The sequence below is a fragment of the Tauraco erythrolophus genome, chromosome 2 (assembly GCF_009769465.1).
Source record: "Tauraco erythrolophus isolate bTauEry1 chromosome 2, bTauEry1.pri, whole genome shotgun sequence".
Taxonomy (NCBI): Eukaryota; Metazoa; Chordata; class Aves; order Musophagiformes; family Musophagidae; genus Tauraco; species Tauraco erythrolophus.
In genome coordinates this window covers 113071969-113091469 of record NC_141466.1, presented here as the reverse complement: position 1 = coordinate 113091469, position 19501 = coordinate 113071969, and the positions used below count along the sequence as shown (strand labels likewise).

The window sequence follows — 19501 nt, the reverse complement described above, 5'->3', positions numbered from 1 at the left end:
TTCATTTGCAGCACGGATAATGGGGAGGTATTTATTCAAGTCAGAGACGGTCAAAATCAAAACCCAAGCTCTGAACTCCCAAGTATTCTCTTCATAGCTCCAAGTCAGTGTTTTATGATTTGGATTTTATAGGATAGTTCTGGTTTTATCTTATAGTCTAAATTTCAGGTTCTTTTGAATCCAAATCTGTCTCTAGTTAGTTTCTTCTGACAGCCCACATGTGTACAACTTACTTTAATCCAAATATACACCTAACAAAATATATACTTACTGTCTATGTTCCGTTTTAAGTGGTGGACTTCCCTTCCAGATTGTGTGTCATCTTGCACCTTGAAATTCCAGGTGTCACAGTGGGAACTTAAGCCTGTATACAGCTGCCCCTGTTTTTCTTTCTCTTCTTTTTTTTTTTCTTTTTTATGAGTGTGGGGGTTCCATTTTTAAAAGATTCTTTTAAACATGCACTTCTGTTAACTGTTGCATATTACTCCTTGCTGTGGTTGAAATGATTTATATTGATTTGCTCATCCCAAGAGGAAAAAATGGGAATACTGACCACACCAAAACTTTGATATCTTGAGCTTGCCCTACTGGGAAAGCCAGCACAAGGAACAGCAGAGATTTAATGGAATTTGCAGTGAGATGAAGGTTCTGAGTTTGGCACAATTATTTTCTGCCTTGTGGTTTTAAGTAGTTACTTCTTGAATACAGATTCCCTGAGGAATTACTTTAAGGCTAGGAAAGAAGCAGCATGTTTTCAGTAAGTACAGATGCTTAAAATGCATAATGCTTCATCTCCCTAACTACGTCATTTATGCCTCTTAGGGAAATAACTGATGTCTCATAGGGAGAGGATAAGAGAAGGTGGATTGTTGCTTTGCTGAATCTATTCTTAACTCCTGACACATTGATAGATGACATGAGAGTTTTGGGTGTTCTGTTTTTGTTCCTAGCAACAAGCATTTGAATATGAATTTGGAGCAATGTATGCCTGGATGTTGTGTGTGTTCACTGTCATCATGGCCTATAGCATTACGTGTCCCATCATTGTCCCATTTGGTAAGTTTTCTCATGAACTGTGGGTGCTGTGTGAATGAGATGGGAGCATGTGGGAGATTTGGAAGGCCCAGTTCTGCATTCTTATTCCAGTTCAGATGATGATAATCTTTAAGACTTGGTTGCAAGTTTCCTTCCGTTCTGAGGGAAAAACAGGGCAGAAGATGGTAAATTACTTAGCTTCTGTACTGCCTTTAGAAGTTTGAAGTATATTTAATGTCTATTAGATGCTTGTTTTATTTCTCAAGTTTGAGTGTATTAGCTCTGGTGCTGGTTTTTAATAATTAAGCATAGGAGTTCAGGTAGGTTTGGGGATGAGGGGATTATTTTTTATCTCTGGGTTCTTGAGGTCTGGGAGAAGCAAGCTGCAGAGGGCACCCAGCCTGGAGATCCACCTTAAGCAGCAAAACTTGAATGAGGCATTCTGAGCCTCAAATCCATTAGGCACATTTGAAATAATTTTTGTCCTAAAGTTTGACGGATATATCTAAAATGAAGCACAAAAATAAACATGTTCATCCAGTAGCAAGAGACTGGAAAACCTCCTGTGCTTTTCACTACTGCAGCTCTTCTGCATTGCAAACCGTTTATCTAAAATTCCATGTCCTGAATGAGAAAAGGGGCTGTGGTCATCACTCTGCTATGGACAGCTGGATACTCCATGGTCTTGACCCCAGGGATGTGATGTAACAATATGCTGACTGCTTTGCTGGGACATGGTCTTGATGAACACCTTAGCTGCCCTCTGGCTGGAGAAGGAAACATTGTGTACACTGGGAGATTCGCTGGTTTAGAAAACCAGTTAAGTAGGAGTTCAGGGCATGTGGGTGGAGCAAAGCTGCCCTGTGTTGTAAATGGAGCTGCAGTCCTACGGGACTCTGAGAAGGTCTCCAGATCTCTCTGAGTCACAGACCTCCTTTTTCTAGGATGTGTCTCCTCTTCATTGGACAGAGATAAACCAACTGAATAAAACTTAACGTTTCTGCCTTAAGTCGTCTATATATCTGGCTTTGACTACTTTCTTCTTCCTGTACCAGCCATTAAATCCTGTATGGGTGTGCAAGAAACTTAGCAATCTGTCTAGAACTCGTGGAGAGTTGTCCATCCTTAGTGACTGTGAACGTGATCTACGTCTTATTTTATTACATCTTTTGTTCACAAAGATTCTGGACTGTCATAAGAATTATGTATAAAGAATCATTTCAGCAGCTACAGATAATTCCACTCTGGAAACCTGTTTATCAGGCATAAGTAGTACTAAAGCATTTTATATAGTTGATATTTTCCTTTCTAATCCAAAATTTTGGAGAGCTAGATACAACATAATTAGCTAAATTAGCTATTGTTCAGAACCGGTTTTAATCAGCAACCTTATAATTGGGAGAGTGTGGCCATTTTTTTTTAACAATGTACTTGATACTTATTTAAATTTTGTTTTGTGTGCGGTTGTAAATATCTGAACGTGCTGCTGCATACCAGAGCTGTTGCAATTCAGAGCTGTCACAGCAGTAACTGGCTTTTTCGGGATAAGAAGTAGCTGCCTTGAAATCCAGTCATGAATCTGTCGAAGGCTGAGAGGGAGACATTAAGCCTCTGTCAGACCTTTCTTCCTTACCAGTACGGTGGTGGAGGAGTTACCAAGTCTTCTCTACCAGCTTGGCCTCATGTGCCAGCACTAGGAAGGAGCTCTGGCTTCTCTCCGGGAGCACGAGTGGTGCCACAGAGTAATGTGTGGAGACGGGGAAGGGATGGGGAGACCCTGGGGGTCTTGAGCTGGGAATGCAACAATCTTAGGAGCGATCTGCTGTGGTGCAGCTGTACCCTATTCATATTTGGGCTGTATACACCACTGGTGTCTATATTTTCAGTCGTTCGGTTAGTGTAGATCTCCTCAGAGAATTGCTGCTTTTTACCAAGTCTTCAACAGCCTCTTCTTGGCTCTCCCTGTTTTTGCTTCCAGGTTTAATATACATACTCCTGAAGCACATGGTTGACCGTTATAACCTTTACTATGCGTATCTCCCTGCCAAGCTGGAGAAGAAGATGCACTTTGCAGCTGTGAATCAGGCCCTTGCAGCTCCAATTCTCTGCCTTTTCTGGCTCTATTTTTTCTCATTTTTGCGGCTAGGTGAGTATTACTTTTTTCCACCTAAGAGCTGCTCCTACCTCTCTTGCCAACTTACCTGAGTTACACATGAAGTTTCATAGGCTTTGTGCGCTTTTCTTTTTGCTTCCATGAACGGGGACTCATGGTGGTTACCCGTGGCACTGAGTTACACAACGTTTGCAGCTTACGCAGGTTTGCTTAAGATACTCAGATGGAGATGACAGGTATGTTAAAACTGTTAGCATGGAGCTTTGTGTTTCTTCATTTTACAGGAGACCATGTGTTCCCTAAATCTGTAGGGTTTGAATTGGCCAGTTGGGCTGTAGACTGACAGACAGTAAAAGTCATTAAATAAGCCAAAAATCTATCCAGAATTAGCTCTTTCTTGTAAGATGGTCTCTGGCTTCACTACCTGCATTTGCGTAGCCTGTGCCTGTCTAATTTGCCTGGGTGAATTGGCTACTGCCTCTCTTGTGCAGCTGACATTTAGAAACAAACAGTTAAAATGTTGGCTAATGCTAGCAAGACCTGTGTTCTACGTGATCCATCAAACTTTACATGGGAGACTGGAGCGAGACAGTAACTGTCCTCCCCATATTGTAACGTGAAACCTCATGTTTTGTGTGTAATTTATTTTAAAAATAGGGACATTCTGTATTTTGCAAATACTCTGCATTGACAGTACTGGCTGTGGTGTATGAACAGCTTTGACATCAGAAAAGGTAGGCGATAGCTTATGGCTTTTTATTCGTGATATAGGAGAAAGCATTTGGCATGGAACAGGGATGCCAGTGATGCTGGAGGAGTTGAGCTTCCCTTCTTGGGAAGGAGGCCCTTGGTATCTACCCGTATTTTGCCCTCTCCTCTGCTTTCGCAGCACGGATGACATACGACCGTGCTTGCATTGTGTTTTTCTAGCATACCGGTAGGAAAAAAGATACTGTTGGAAAACTGTCACCTAACTGTAGGGAAAGCTCCCCATGGATGTAAGACGCACTTGGAACTACTGCTTCAGGCTGTCCTTGGATTTGAGCAGATGTCCCTGCATTGCTTGTATGTTTGAGAGCTTGTTTTTTCCCTGGTTTTGAGAGCTGTCTTTGCAACCAGGAAGGCCAACAAATCTATGTCCTCTAAAATAACAGCAGAATTTCTGAGCATGCTTTAGAAAAATCAACTCCAAACATGCAGCAATTGATGCACCTCTTTAATTGTTATGAAGGAAATCCTGGTATAGTAAAAATTAAATCTTTACTGTAATGCTTGCTGGTTTTGCATCTGTGGTAAAACCATCATTTGTCGTGGAACTTAATAATGGAAGATACAGACTGGGTTACCACGTTTGGCTTGGTCAGTAACACGTCATTGTTTATAGGATGTTGTGCCGTGATTTGTCAGTGCACAGGGCAGTCTGGCCAAGTGGTGTGAGACTGAGAGGTTGGGACTTGAGATTTTGGTTTCATTGACGTGGATTTAATTGCTGCTGCTTGTGCTGAAGAGAAGGAAGGAGAGGGAAGAGCATTCTACTTCCTTATCCGCAAAATAAATCAGTTTGTGATGTGTAAAGCTCGATTGCCTAGTCACTGATTTGTATAGTTTGTCTTGTACGGATATTTCAGTCTGGTTGCAGAGTACAATGGCAACACTATTTTCTCACTCATTATAGTCGTGTAAGGCTGGAAGGACTTCTATCCCAGCTCAGTCCGGATCAAACATCACTTGACTGCATACAGAAGGTGATAGGCTGAGGCTGTGCTGGTGTTGTCTGTTTTCTTCTCAGTCCCTGATTTCTCCCTCAGCTCTCACGCCATCCATATGTCCTACACCTGGAGCACCACTGGGCCTCATGACAGAGGCGGCGATGGTGCTATCTGCAGTTCAACCTGTCTCCTGGGGTAGTCACTGAAGTCGCGTGTTCTCTAGAGCTGTTGGCAGGGAGGAGAGCCGAGGGCTCAAGGCAGGGAAAACTGAGCTTTGGAGATTTCTTCTTCCCCGATCTCTGCTGTTTGCCTTGTGGTTCACACCATACGTTGGCTTTGGCATAGACGTGCCTCACCAGCTGGTAAATCCTGATGTAACCTACACTTACAAAAACAACCTCTTCTAAAGGACATTCCAGGATACCCATAGGGAGTTTTTTTCACTTCCCTTTTTGGTTTGAACAGCAACATGTTTGTGGGTTTTTTTGGGGGTTTTGTGTGTGTGTTGTGTTTTGTTTGTTTGGTTGTTTTTTGTTTTTTTCTCTCCTTATTAACAGATCTGCACAGGGCTTGTATAATCTGCTAAAAAGTAAAACTTGTCTGTTCTTTGCCACTGCATATGCTAGGGTTACCATAAAAATATTTGAGGATTCGTGTTGCCTCTTCTGACTAAAGAAGCTTGGAAACAGCTAGGCTTTGGGGTTTTTTTCCCCCATATCTTATTCAAGTCATCTTTGCTGCAAAATGAGATTAATTTCTTCAGAATATTTCCCCAGTGGACCCAAAGAATAATAAGTCACTATAATCATTATCACTTTTTCCATACTAGAGGTTGCTACCACGTCCTTGCCTAGAGACTGTTCTCTCTCTCTCTCTCTCTCTCTCTCTCTCTCTCTCTCTCTCTCTCTCTCCCTCTCTCCCTCTCTCCCCCCGCCCCCCCCCCGTCCGTCCGTCCGTCCCCCCTCACCTTTCAGCTTAGTTCATATTTATACAGTTTCTTGTCTTGTTCCTTCTCCTTGGATTCCACCCACTTCTGTCCATATTTTATCATGGTGTCCTACACAGACAAGGCTGCTCAAGTTGAAGGTTCAGTAGCACTGAATTATTTTGAATAGGTACCAGAGACTTACTTGCCTTTTTTTTTTCCCCTTCACATTTTGTGAAAGCATCACGCTATAGACTGCTTTCCAGCTTGTAATCATCAGTTAGATTCTGCAGTGCTACAGGCTTGTTACTCTTCATATCTACATTTCATTTTTCCTTCCAAATTGTCATTATTTACAGTTTTCTACATAAAGTTTCATCTTACTGTTTATTTTTGATTGGTTTTTCTTTTCCTTGAAAGAGAGTGGTCATCTGTCAAGGTAATTTTGATTATTTTTTTCCCTATTATTTCTTTTCCTTTGGGTTGTTTGCAAGCCATCTAGTTTGGTGCCATCATCGTATTTAATAAATGTACTCTATCTATTACATTTCACAGATCATTAATGAAAGTATTTTAGAAGTGGGTCCAGAATAGATGACTGAGGGGAGGAGGGGAAGAATCGCTCTGAGTCTCGTTTATCGTTCAAGTACTACAGCCACCTTTCTTGGCCTTTAAGGAAGCTGAGGGAGCAGCTTGCTCAGCAGTTTTACTGATCAACAAGCTTTGTGTGTAATGAGGTTCTCCTGTTTGGGGCTGGAAGTGACGTGCCCAGTCCTGTAAGGAAAAAAAAAAAAGAGGAAGGTAAATGAGGGTTGGTTTGTTTGCCTGCTATGTATTTTTATATTGTATTCTCTGGATATTTTCCTAGGCTTTAAAGCACCTACAACCATGTTCACCTTCCTAGTTGTCAACATCACAATTGTTATTTGCTTGGCTTATACTTGTTTTGGCTGTTTCAAGTACCTGAGCCCCCTCAATTATAAGGTAAGTGGTGAATACCTAACGCCTTTCAGCACCTACCTACGTGCTTCATGTAGCAGCAGCTATTCCCACTGGGTTGCTTGTGCCTTCTCGCTAGCAACGTCTCTCCTCAAAGGTTCATTCCAGTAAGACAGCCAAAGAGGGCTGATAGCAGAGGTAAGCTGCTTGGCACAGTGGGAAGTCTGCGTTAGCGGGAACTGAATTTGAGCGGAAAGAGGAGTATGGAAGAAGTATGCAAGAGGACTGGAGGAGAGAGTACCAGCACTGCACAGAGATCTCTCTGTGTGGGTTCTTGGGTGCTCATGATTGCTGTATAGTGTTTTGACTTAACAATTTGATATTGTCTCTCTCCCTTTCTCCACCTGCTACTGGTTACAGATAGAAGACACGCAAGGTGAAAGAGGAAACGACACAGATGTACCAACCATCCCAACGTCTTCTGTAAGAAGTTAAGAGTTGCACACATTCTCTTACATTCCCTAGAAAAACTTTATTTCTCACCCTGCTTGCCAAAGAGCTTGTGTGGGACATATTAGTCTGAGTGAACCGTGGGACTTCCCATATGTGTGTGGGACCAGAGTTCTGCAGCTGGGCTCCTTGACTGTTCCCAGGTGGTGTTCCAGAAGTACCTTCGGCTGATGTTTTAGGAATAGTTGTGACACGCTACTTCCAGCAGCTCTGTACGCTGTGTTCTGAGCCGTTACACCAGACAGATCCTCACGTCTGGAGAGCCGCCAAACGCAGTCAGTTGCCACTGCTTTGTGACTTTGAAAGCTGTGACGTATAGCAGGTCTTACCTGCCGTGTCACTAAAATGGATGTAGGACTGAGGTAGAAATAGAGGTATTTGTGCCACAGTCTGCAAGTACAGGTGAGCGTTGCACCAGGAAGCCACCATTAGGGTGCAAAAGGCCTTAGGTGTTAAGGTGAAGAATGGGAAATGGATGAAAAGAAGAGTGGTGAGGGGAAAAATTATCCTGGGTGCATTACGCCAACGTTATACTTTGAGAGACTAGTAAAATTCTTAATGCTTGTGATTTCAGATGTACGTCCCCCGAGTTTTGCATCCTCATTCTACGGAAAGGACGACGCTAGCCTATAAGGAGCAGCAATCGTATGGCACCATGGACAACACTAGTTCACAGGCAGAAGAAATCATAAGCTATTCTGCTGGACCTGCAATTATTGAGCAGGCATCAAGAGGTTCGCGTTGAATGCCAAGGACTAACACAAGGTGGAGCACTTGGTCCAGGTTTAGGAGAACTAATTCCACCACCACCACCGCATACTAAGTGTTCTGTTGTATTTACATATTCCTGACTACAGAAGAAGTATAGAAATAATTCATTGTGTGGTCTGCAGCTGTGCTTGGAGATTAAAAAGCAGATGCCTTGGGACTGATTGTTTTCCAGGCTGTCTACGCACGTTGTGAAACAAACATGTTGAACACAGAGATGCTGATCCTCAGGGACTTCACTTATGCTATCTCATCACTTGCCTTATGAAGATAACTTATGCTGCGTATGGATAACTGGTCACCAAAGCAAAGGCAGCTGTTACAGCTGTCACTTATTTATTCAAAATAATTCTTGCTTTTAAAGAAAAAAGAAAACAAACAAACAAAAAAACAAACCAAAACCTTTAGTATTTATGAACCTCTTGGGGTGTGTTAAATCCTGAGGCAACATCACTTGTGATGAAAATGCTGGTTGTGTGGGTGCTAAGCATGGTGTGTGGGAGTCTCTCGTCACCCAAAGTAGTCGGTGTAGACTTGATGTTATTTTTTTCCTTAAGAGATGAGGGAGTTACTGTGCACTTGGGTACTAAAAGTACCAAAGCAAAAAGAAGGGAGGCATTTATCTGATACTGTTTTTACATTTTTTTTGAGGGAGTTTATGTTGTTAGTTTCTATTCACTATTTTGAGAGGCCTTCTGCAATGACAGTTCACCTGCCAACAATAAAAGGATGTAAACATTTTATCTTTCTTTTAATCTTGGGTTAAAATGACAGATCTCTGGGTTTTCTCTATAGTGCCAATTATATGAGCTGTAAGATACTAAGTTTTTAAATTATGTAGTAGATGCCACTTTGTTCTAAAGTGTAACTAATAATCACAAAGCAATAAAACACTGAGCTCAGAGAAATTTCAGACTGTCTTGATTGACTTATTTTTTTTTCTTTGTGTATTGGAACGGTTCTTTTGCTAGCTGCCTCACAGCACGATCAATGTCACGAACTGTTTCTAAGAGCACTGTCTTGAGGCTTAGAATGACAGTATGTCCCATGAGAGATTCAAATACTTTTAAATTTCCCTAGGGCATGAATCTTGGTGACCTTGGGGTAGGAGAAGGTTTTGGCCCTCCCAAGCCCTCTGTTTACTTGCTCATTGTTAAACTGTTAGTTCCTGTACTTGACCTTTTCTAGCATGTCTGTGAAGCAGCAACATCTTGAGACTGGAGTAGAATTTGTGGCATAAGTAAGTGTGTGCAGATGTTCAGTGTCTTGCAGGACTGCCTCCAGCTTCCCCAGACTGGCACTCTGGATGAATGCCAAGCAGGAGACCTGCCCTGCTGCAGGAAGGACCCAGTAGAGCTCTGATAATCCTCTGACAATGATGACAAGCCCATTCTGTTAATCGAAGGTACACAGAACTCCTGGTTCTTAAAAGGCAAGTAAGGAGCCTTGTTTACTATTGGGGTATGGATTTGTGTCAGACTTCTTTGTACTGTCACTTCAGTGTTGCAGTTTAGTCAGGGGGGTTGCGTGTGGGGAGGAGGTGGTTTTGGTTTTAACAATCGTGGTATTACTAGAGGTGAAACGTACACTGAATATTATGGGGTTTTTTTTAGCAATCGTGGTATTACTAGAGGTGGTGTGTACCCTGGATACAAACTGCCGTCTAAGATTGGGATTCAAACCAAGAAAACGGAAAACCAACAGACTGCACACTCTTTACTTGTCTCTGATCTCTCATACAGATGTGAGGACAGAAGGAGGAGACAGAGCCTGTTGTATTAATTAGATCAGAAGTCTGTGATTTGTCCTAGCTCATTTCTAGCTGCAGTACCCCATCTCATACAGGTGTCTGCAGAAGCAGTGAACACTTATGCGTATGCTGACTGAGGAATCAAATAAATGATTTGGTTACCACACTCGACCTGTTTATAGTGCTGGCACTGTGGGATTTTTGTGCTCTGTGGTATAACTTACTTTTTTGAACAAGTGACTTTTGATATTTGCTGTGAGATTCTGAATGTCATATCAAGGACAAAAACTTTCGGTGACTGGATTTCCTTCTTGTGCTTGGAGGGCCGCTGACCCTTGGTAATGAAGCTTCTTGTGGCTGGTTACAGGTTCAGTGCTGACAGGGACAGCTCTCCTGTGAACTTGAATAAACCCACCTCCAGCCATGCTGACATGCCGCAGATACAGCATATGGAAAACCTACTAGGATAACAGAAAGTCACATCTTGCTAAGTAGTCATCGCTGGCGCTTGAGGAACCAGTTCATGTGTCTGATGTGAAATATGCAGGTGGTTTCCCATTATCATGTAGCAACTGTTCTTGTTTGCCACTGTGTTCCGTTGCAGTTAAACTCGTAGAAATGTCCCTGATGTTAGGACGTGAACTAGTCTGAGTAAAGGCTGGGGTCACCTATTAGTAAATGATCACAAGACCTCCGTGTGCAGCAACACGCAAATTAAAGGCTGGTTTATCAGCTTTGCTATGTTGTGCTTGCTTCCCTAGTATCTTTTGGGTCTCTCTGAGAGCTGGAAGTAATTAGGAAACTGCACGGGCTCTAATTCATTCCTTCATGCTGGTGGGATATCACTGAGAGGATAAAATTAGATCAGCAGGAGAAACTCCTTGCATTCCTTGCTGAGCCTTAGAGAAAAGCTGAGGGATGGAAGCCTCAACAAATGTGGATATTGGCTGCGCTACGTTTGAAATTCGTATTTAAAGCCATTGCACATTCTTTACTGTTCTTTTTATAAATCTTTTGGCAGGAAGCCTAAGCAAATGGCCCAGCTGGAGTTACTGATTGTAGCTCCCAGAAGCCATATTTGCTGAGATCCAGTGCCTGCTGCTTTCCTTGCATTGCTCAGTTGGAACAGCTCCTCCCCCGCCACCTCGCTCCTTGCTAAGTCCCTACTTGTGTTCCAGCAGCTGCCACCAGCAGTGCCCCGTGGAACACAAATCCTGGGCAAGTCTGACACTCAAACGTGAGTAAGCCCTACAGTGTGGTCTGTGATGGGATTCTCTGTGACACAACTGAGGGGACAAACTCTGAAAAGCTGAATGGAACCCGTTTTGGTATTTGTGCAATTCAGTGCACTTCTGTAAAGACTTCACTACAGGTGATTTTCTTCTATAGTGAAGAAAACGCTATATGGTGTGCTGAGGCTCCAGGAAAAACTTGGCTTGTGTAGGTGCACCCAGCTCTGTGCCAGTTTGGGCATACATGTAGAATAAGCTCTGTCTGGTTCACCTCCTGCCCTACTACGGTGCATCCTCAGCACCCAAGTGAAGATTGCAATTGCTCATTGGCATTAGGTGCACACACGTTTGTGCCTTGTTTTCCTTTGGGCTTTTCCCATGTCCGGAGCCAAGTGGAGATCTCTGTGCTGGGTAAGTTTTAACATGCTTCGTTGTCGTGCTAGGCCATGTTCTTTCTGTCTCTTTCCAGAAATCCAGTTCCCAGCTCTGCTTACCCACAGATGCTAGCAGCACAACTGAAAGCACAACCTCCTCATGTATGATCTACAGGTGGTTCATTTATTAGCATTTGGAAGCCTTTTATCTCTATGCTTTTCAAGAAGGTGGGCTTGTCCTAGGAGCAGCAGACCCCAGAGAGTTGTTCTCCTGGCTCTTAGCAAAAGTGAGGTGAGAGGCACAGGCAGATTTGGGGAGGAGGGGGCTTTTTCTGTCTCTAACACAAACCCAAGTCCATCGAGTACAAAGAGAACGCACGCTGCAGTGTCTCTAAACTGCAACAATAGAAGGAAAGAACACTTTTACTTCCAAATGGTGACCAGGGTCATAACTTTCAAAGAGGACATGTGTCTTAGCTGCTTAAACTGACCTTGCAAATTCCTTCTCTGCCTAATCTAAAGACTTCTCGAATGGTTCTGCTTGTCACCTGTCTGTAACAGCTGCAAGTGCCTGTTTCAGATATTTCAGAGGTACAGAAGTTGTTCTTTCTTTCTGAGGACAGCTGTCTGACAGATCAAAACAGAAAGGAAATGACCAAAAGCAGAGCCGCTGAAAATTGGGTCATTGTAACGGAACGTTCTTCCCTCTAATTTTTTGGTTCTCGGGTTAACTCCTGGCTCTTGCTTTGTGTCCAGCATCCTATTGGTTAGGCTGTAGCACCTCAGCTGCAGCAAGGGCAACTTCCCAGTTTTTTTGTGCTCCTGGGTTATCTTTACTTGTTTGTTATCAGCAGAGTCTGTTTGTTGTTTGAGAGAATGCTTATCAAGATCAGCTGTCTTCCTGTTGCACGTACCGTAATTAGCTTTCAATTATTTCGATGAAACAACGAACGTGGCCCCATGAATTAACTGGTGTAGTACGCGAAGCTGCTTTATCTCTTCCAACCAGGAGCCTGCAGTCTCCAGTAAAGGGTGACTCTGGATTTCTCCTTGAAAGCAAACATTGTTTGCTGTCCTGGAGGAGGATTTGTTCCCTTCTGTAGCAGCTTATTTCCTGCCTTCCCTAGGTGGGTTCTGGTGTAACATGTATCTGATCTTCCCAACTTTGAATGGATTGAAAGTTCCACCTCAAGACCAACTTTTATGGCTAGTGGAAGGTAATACTCTGTGGTGTTAAGGAAGGATTTCACTAACTTACTGAGCTAAATATATTTCAATATATTCTTCAGTTCAATTCTGGATGGAGCCCTCCTTCCACTAAAGTTCTAGTTTGGAATTGTCCGTAACAGCCATGATTAGATTTCCTCAGGTCTGGTTAGATTAAGAGTTTGTGTATTTAAAAAGGCCACTTTTTACTAATGTATTTGACTTCCTGCACAAAAGCTTCTCTTTGTTTCATTGTGGGTTTTTTTTGTCCCACTCCCCCACCCCACCAAATGAGCAGGTGGATATGGTATTGCCTATCAGGGAGAAATGGTATTAATTCTGCTGTAACCCTCCTCAGACCTCAGTTTACCTGCTGCTGGATAGACGTTCAGAAGGTTCAGTACATTGTACCTGTTTGTAGAAGTGTCTAAAATTGGGTTGGCAACATCTACTGATACCAAGTTTGTGGCCTTCAGCAGTCCAGAGCTTCATCTCATCATTTCCTTGCGATGTCATAGATACGTGATACCTATGCTGTAACATGGATATGATAGTGTCATTTTATGGCCTTAAAACACTTTTATCTTCCAGACTCTAAATTGATGTTTATGTTTAGGTCTGGAAGTAAAATAGATTTTTCTGAGAAGTCACAGGACAGTGGTTGCAAGATCCGATAGCCTTGAACGCTCCGTACTAGATCTGCACACGATATTCAAGTGGGAACGGGAGGGGACTGTAAATAGCCAAGAGGAGAGGGAAACGTTCACGCCTGTTTCTAGACTCAGTGGTTATGTGCTGGCTAATAGTTAATGAAGACACTATTTCCAAAAGTGATGTTTAAAATGGAGTTCTAAAAATCTAATGTATGGTACGTCATGAGGTGCTCCTAAATAAAATAGGAGCCAGGATTTGTTGCTGTCTCATCATTGCTGCTGTGTGGTTGTGAACCTCCAATCTTCATGTAGTGATGCAGAAGTGTGGAAGCTTGTGATGGAAGTTAATGGCTGCTCTATCCGTGCTTCTCAGGTGTTTATTAAGAAAAGAAAAGTTGCAGCACAGGAGGAAGGCTGAGAGCAGAGGGAATGTAGGACACATGGATTTTTGTACGCAGCTCGCCTTCCTTCTCCGCGAAGATCTTTCATGCGTTTAGTGGTGTGTTATACCTGGCTTTTCAGATCGATTAGCTTTATTACAGCCTGCTCTCCTCAAACATAAAGCACCAAGTTGCTTCTTTCAAGTGAAGATGTTCCATGTCAAAACTTCTTATTTTGAATTCTAAATGTTTTTTTTTCCTAAGGCAAATTATCAGGACTTTTTTCCCTCCATCTGTAGATGTAGAGAAATAAAACCAGCAACTACCTCCACAGAGGGAAATGGAAAAGGAAGTCATTTAAAGAATTGCTAAGTACCATAATTTGGATGCAGGCATTGAATTTTTTTATGACAGGGTTCCAGCTTTAGAAAATGGAGTAGGCTTTTCTTATTCTTATATATTTGACGTCTATAACTTCAAAATTGTTCCTAAAATAAGAAGAATTCATTCCCTTCTGAGATCAGAAATCAGAATCTGCTGGAAAGAAAAGGGCAACAATTGAGAAATAAATCATTTGTGCACCTTTAAGAGGAATGATTGAAGCAATTATTTCTGTTCGTTAGCTTCGAAAGGGAAAAGAGACGGTGAAGTTAGGAGAACTCATTGTCTCCGTGTTCTGCAATGGGTCTGCCGCTCAGTTTGTGTGAGCTGTTACTTAATACCCCTTTGTCTCTAGTTTCTCTGGAAGATTGAGAGCACCTTCTGATCACTGCAAAAACCTTTATCAGCCGCAAAAGCCTTGCGGTGATGCCAAAAAAATAAATTCCACTGAGGCAAAAACGCGGGGGTGGACCTTAGTTCCCTTGAGACCGTACAAGAATTCCTAGAACTTAAAAGATACAAATGTACTTCCATACGAACTCACGCCAGCAGTGCAGGCTTGGTTGCAAAAGAGCTGAAGAACTGCTGGAAAATAAAGCTGCTCTTAGATTTCCTCCATTTGGGGAAGCTGAAAAGTTAGTAGGCGTGCTCTGAGCAGAGATGAGATCCCACAAGGCAGTGATGGCCATAGTCCAAAAGTGAGTGGGACTACTTGGGCTCAGCTGGAGCAGAGCTGGCAACTCAAGCTCATGAAATCGCACTGAGCAAGAGATGCTGTATAGACAATGGGAAAAACGCTGGCTGGGCGAGGCCTTTCCCCACTGCGGAGGAAGTGACAGGTATTCAGATAAGCGCTGACATCGCTCATCTGAATACCTCCCCATACCCTTCTGCAGTGGACAACCAGGAACAAAGGAAGTGGATCACTTCACGAAGGAAGGATGGGTATCAAAAGGAGCGTGGCCAGCAGGTCGAGGGAAGTGATTCTGCCCCTCTACTCAGCTCTCGTGAGACCCCACCTGGAATACTGTGTTCAGCTCTGGAGTCCCCAGCACAAGAAGGACATGGAGCTACTGGAGCGAGTCCAGAGGAGGGCCACGAAGATGATCAGAGGGCTGGAGCACCTCTGCTATGAAGACAGGCTGAGAGAGTTGGGGCTGTTCAGCCCAGAGAAGAGGAGGCTCCAGGGTGATCTTATAGCAGCTTTCCAGTACCTAAAGGGGGCCTACAGGAAAGCTGGAGAGGGACTTTTTACAAGGGTGTGTAGTGATAGGACAAGGGGCAATGGATTTAAACTGAAAGAGGGCAGATTTAGGTTAGATATAAGAAAGAAATTCTTTACATTGAGGGTGGTGAGGTACTGGAACAGGTTGCCCAGAGAAGTTGTGGATGCCCCATCCCTGGAGGTGTTCAAGGTCAGGTTGGATGAGGCTTTGGGCAGCCTGGTGTAGTGGAGGATTTCCCTGCCCATGTCAGGGGGGTTGGTACTAGATGATCTTTGAGGTCCCTTCCAACCCTAACCATTCTATGATTCTATGATTTACCAGGAAGCCAGCATCAGTAGGACAGGCTGGTTTTGCATTGGCTGCGCAGTGGATACCAGCGCGGAGCAAGACAGGGACCGGGAGGAATTTCAGAGCTGAGGACGAGGTTTCTCTTTTCACCTGCTTCCAGAGCCTGGCCCTCCCTGGGCCCAAAGCAGGCTGCAGCTGCTGCGAGGGGCAGACAGCTGGGCTGCGGGCACAGCCAGAGCCCCTTGTGCAGCCCTGGGGGCAGGGGGCTTTGGAAGCAGGATGCCGGGCCCCTGGCAGCTGCTGGGACAGGTGGCACAGGCAAGGTGAAGCAGTCGGTGTTCCTCCTTGCGCCTCTGTTGTGCTGTTGAAACTGTCGTGAGTCAGTCTTCACACATAGTTGAGTTTGTGGTGTTGGTACCTTCCACTCGGTAGCTGGGTGGTTGAGTGTGGCTTTGTCTTCTCATGTTTCTGTTCGGCTTTTGTCTGGACTGTACTCCCTCTGCACTGATCATCTGCAGTGGTTTGAACAATTGCTGCAAAGGGGGATTATCTTTCATTTTTAAGAAGATGGAAACTCATCACTTAAGTCTCACTTATCGTTCATCCTATCCTCAAAACTGCAGACTTTCAGTTATGACACATAGGGAGAGCAGGAGTATCCCTCTTCACATCTTAAAATCCAAGCGGGAAGGTATTTTGAAGACCGAAGTTTGTACCACATCTAGCAAGGGGTAAGAGCTGTCCCTCAGTGCCAATCTGTTTGTAAATACTGCTCTCCAGAAGACAACTGACAATTGTAACGGGGCTAATTCTTCTAGCAGCATTGGCATAACACCATCAGGGCTGTCTGGCACTGCGCAGGATATTTGTTCCGTGAAAGAAAACTAATCCTAAGCAAGATGGTTTTAGTGTGAGTTATGTTGCTTAAAGTGCTGTTACAGCAAGTAAAACAAGTGGCATCATTTCTCGGTGTTTTAAAATAAGCTACCCTGAAATCAGTATGGATTTATTCCTTGTCTCTTCCCACAGTATCCAGAAGGATCTTTCCATTCCTCTTTCAGACAAAAATGTGTCTTCATTTAATGCATATTATGTATTGCACCTGCTGTAAAGCACAGTGTATGTTTGACTGACTGTCTTGAACTGATCAGTCCCTACCCCCAAGCAATTCTTGCTGACTCAGTGGTGATGAGTCAGCAAGACTGAGTCCCCCTTACAGATCTGGATCTGTGGTGCTCGACTTAACAGATTCTACTTTTCACTAAATGATAGTTTAACTTCCTTTTTTTTTTGGCATGAAAGTGTGATTTCTATTCATCTTTTTTTCATTCATAATCTGAGTAATGCCTGACTTTAATGTACACAAAATCTTGTCTTGTTTAGTGGTATAAGATGCATATAGTGGCTTGGATTTTTCAGGACTTTATGGTTTGTAGTTTCAAAATCAGAAGTCAAATTTGTTTGTAGTGGGAGTTGGTTTAGCTGGAGCTGTATGAGAAGATGATGACCTTACTAGTGTTTTTCCATGCCAGAAGCAGATAGTTTCCAAAGCATTTCAGTTGGGGGGAAGGGGGGGGGTGGTGCAGAGTGTAAGTTCTGTTTATTTTCAGTGGCATCTCCATGGTTCTGAACATCTTATCCAGATTCTTCATGGGCTGTAAGTGGCTAATTAAAAAGAAGGGTTTAGATCAGCTACTTCTGGTTTCAGCGTGGGATAAATGCATGTTTTGGAGCAACTTAAGGAGGAACGGCTTTTAGGACAGCAGTTTCTTTGAGCAGAGACTTTGGGGCAACTTTAGTCCAGAAATGGAAGCTTCACAAAAAAATGGCTCTGGAGCAAAACAAGGTATTTCGAGCATCAGAGTGTCACTGGAATATGAGTTCTCCTGAAGGCTGTAGCCACTGTTTCAAAGAAGGAGCCTTATTCCCAAGAAACAATTCAGCCAGCCCAACAGCAGTGCATTCAGCCTCGTTAGAGGAAACTTGCTGTCTGAAGAGCAGGTACTCAGCTGGCTGACTTAAATAAGAACAGGTGTAACAGAACAGAGAGCCCTTTCTCACTGCTCTTTGCTATTGCAATAAACTGATCTGCAGTTACTCGCTAACAGAAACGTTAAAGCTCTTTCTGATGACCTGACTGACTTCTGCACTACAGACTGTAGTGCTGTTCCAAACAGTCGCCCATTAGCCAATACCAGAGTGCATCAGAAGCGAGTCTGGAGTCACTCAGAGTGGTTACCGAATCTCAGGCTTGTGGGAGAGTCGCCTCTCGCAGGAAGAGCTGCAGATACTATCACCGCCCACAAATGCGTCATTAGTATCAAAGCTTGCACTGGAGGCAGTGGGATTGCTGTGTTTTCCCAAAACCAGGCGATTATTTTAAAAAGGGGGGAGGGGAATTGATGGCAAGCTTTGAATTTTATACTTTTTCACATTGTCATAGTATTTCACTGAATCTTTTTATCGAAGTGTAGATAAGTAGGTGATGAACAACAGCTGCTGATAGCTGTGGGCTTAAGGTGTGAGAAGTGTGACATCAGAATTCAGAACAACCTCTGCTATATAACAGACGTTTAACTACCGTTTTTAAGCTTCTGCAGTTTACACCTTCCATGTCCAGATTTTTTTCTCTTTCAGACAGTAGCTAATCAAACCCATCTGTGTGCTGGATTTAGTGTCTTGGTGCCTATCTGCTATACTGAGTAGAACTGACGGTGCAGACAGCTCATGTTAGTAGTAGGCTGAAGCGCACCTACCTGGCGTGCCGAGCGGAGCAAGGACGTACTCGCTTACTGTCTGCGTTCATTATCATTGTCTCAGATGGCTGAGTACTGTGAGGCATCTTTAAAAATAGAAAGGTTCTACAGGCAGTTGGTTTTTTTGTCCAGCTTTCACTGGTGGCTCACTCAGACTGAGCCTGCTGAGCTGGTGTAACAGAAGAGTGCTAAACGGGGTCCTGATATGCCTCCTTTCATTGAGGCTGAGCCCCTTCAACCAGATCTGCTCCAGAAGCGGGAGAGAAAATGCTCCTAGCCTTCTACTCACATCTGAAGATCGGTTTGGCAGGTATCGTATCGCAAACTTCCTTCCCTCTTACTGCATCTGCGTTGTGACGGAGCAGTCCCTGGGGAAGCATTCAGTTACATCAGTGTGTGGCAGAGCTCCATCTCACCACAGCAGATGTCTGCATGTGCACTAACGATGAGAGAGGATGATCTCCAGCTCTGAAGTACGAGGCCACACAGGGGACAGAAGCGAGGCAAAAACAAACGGCCAGAGATGAAGACTTGTGCAAGAGGGAGCACGGTGGTACCTGTAGACAGCTGCTGTTGTCAGAGGTGAGCTGATTTCTCCTGAATAAGCAACTTGTTTTTCAATACACTGAACCTGAAACACATTTGGGTAAGGTCTTCCCTTAGAAGAGTCTATTTTAGGCCAAGTGAATGATTCTGTATTTTCTTCCCGTCTGTTCAAAACAGACTGGCCTGAACCACACTGTTTTGCAAATGAGAACACAAGTGTTGACGAACAAAAGCATTTACAAGTAAACATAGAATTAGTGCTCACTACTAATGTGGAAGCAGCTGTCTTAAAGAATGGTGTTAGGAGACCTGAGAGCTACTGTGCCTTCTTCTATTGGCACCCAGCTGCAGAAGCACAGAAATGGGGGAGAGAGGTCTCATCTCTGCTCAGAAAACTGATCCAGGCTGGTCAACAACCCATCTGCCCTAATGATTTTCTGTCATGGTGTATCAGGTGGCTTTGGGCACTAAGATTCAAATGTGCCCAGCAGGAGTGTTGACTTCCTTCTGTGAAACAAACTACGCGGTAGTCTTGAGTCCAAAGCCCTGTGGGATGGAGCAAGGCTCTGCTGGAGTGACTTATTTAACAGCTTCCATTTAAATTAATAGTGAAACAATACTAATCCATGCAAGTGTTATTGGTGGATTATATTTCCCTGTGCTTGCAGGGGCAGGGAAGGATATCAGAAGTGGTTGGAGAACAAAACCAT

The 19501-nt window shown here is 43.6% G+C and overlaps 1 protein-coding gene across 3 annotated transcripts in view; it reads left to right on the top strand.

Moving 5' to 3' along the window:
- Window positions 1-8912, top strand: part of TMEM63A (transmembrane protein 63A) — a 34355-nt gene extending 25443 nt beyond the window's left edge. The window contains exons 20-24 of one of the 3 annotated variants that reach the window (XM_086631756.1): window positions 951-1056; window positions 3014-3181; window positions 6651-6766; window positions 7142-7204; window positions 7806-8912. In XM_086631756.1, coding sequence (XP_086487882.1) covers window positions 951-1056; window positions 3014-3181; window positions 6651-6766; window positions 7142-7204; window positions 7806-7976 — 624 coding nt within the window. In that variant the 3' untranslated portion in view covers window positions 7977-8912. Of the gene's footprint in view, window positions 1-950; window positions 1057-3013; window positions 3182-6650; window positions 6767-7141; window positions 7212-7805 lie in introns of those variants that run through there. The other 2 variants (XM_086631757.1, XM_086631758.1) reach the window with 2 other exon arrangements.
- The last annotated feature ends 10589 nt before the right edge of the window (window positions 8913-19501 follow it).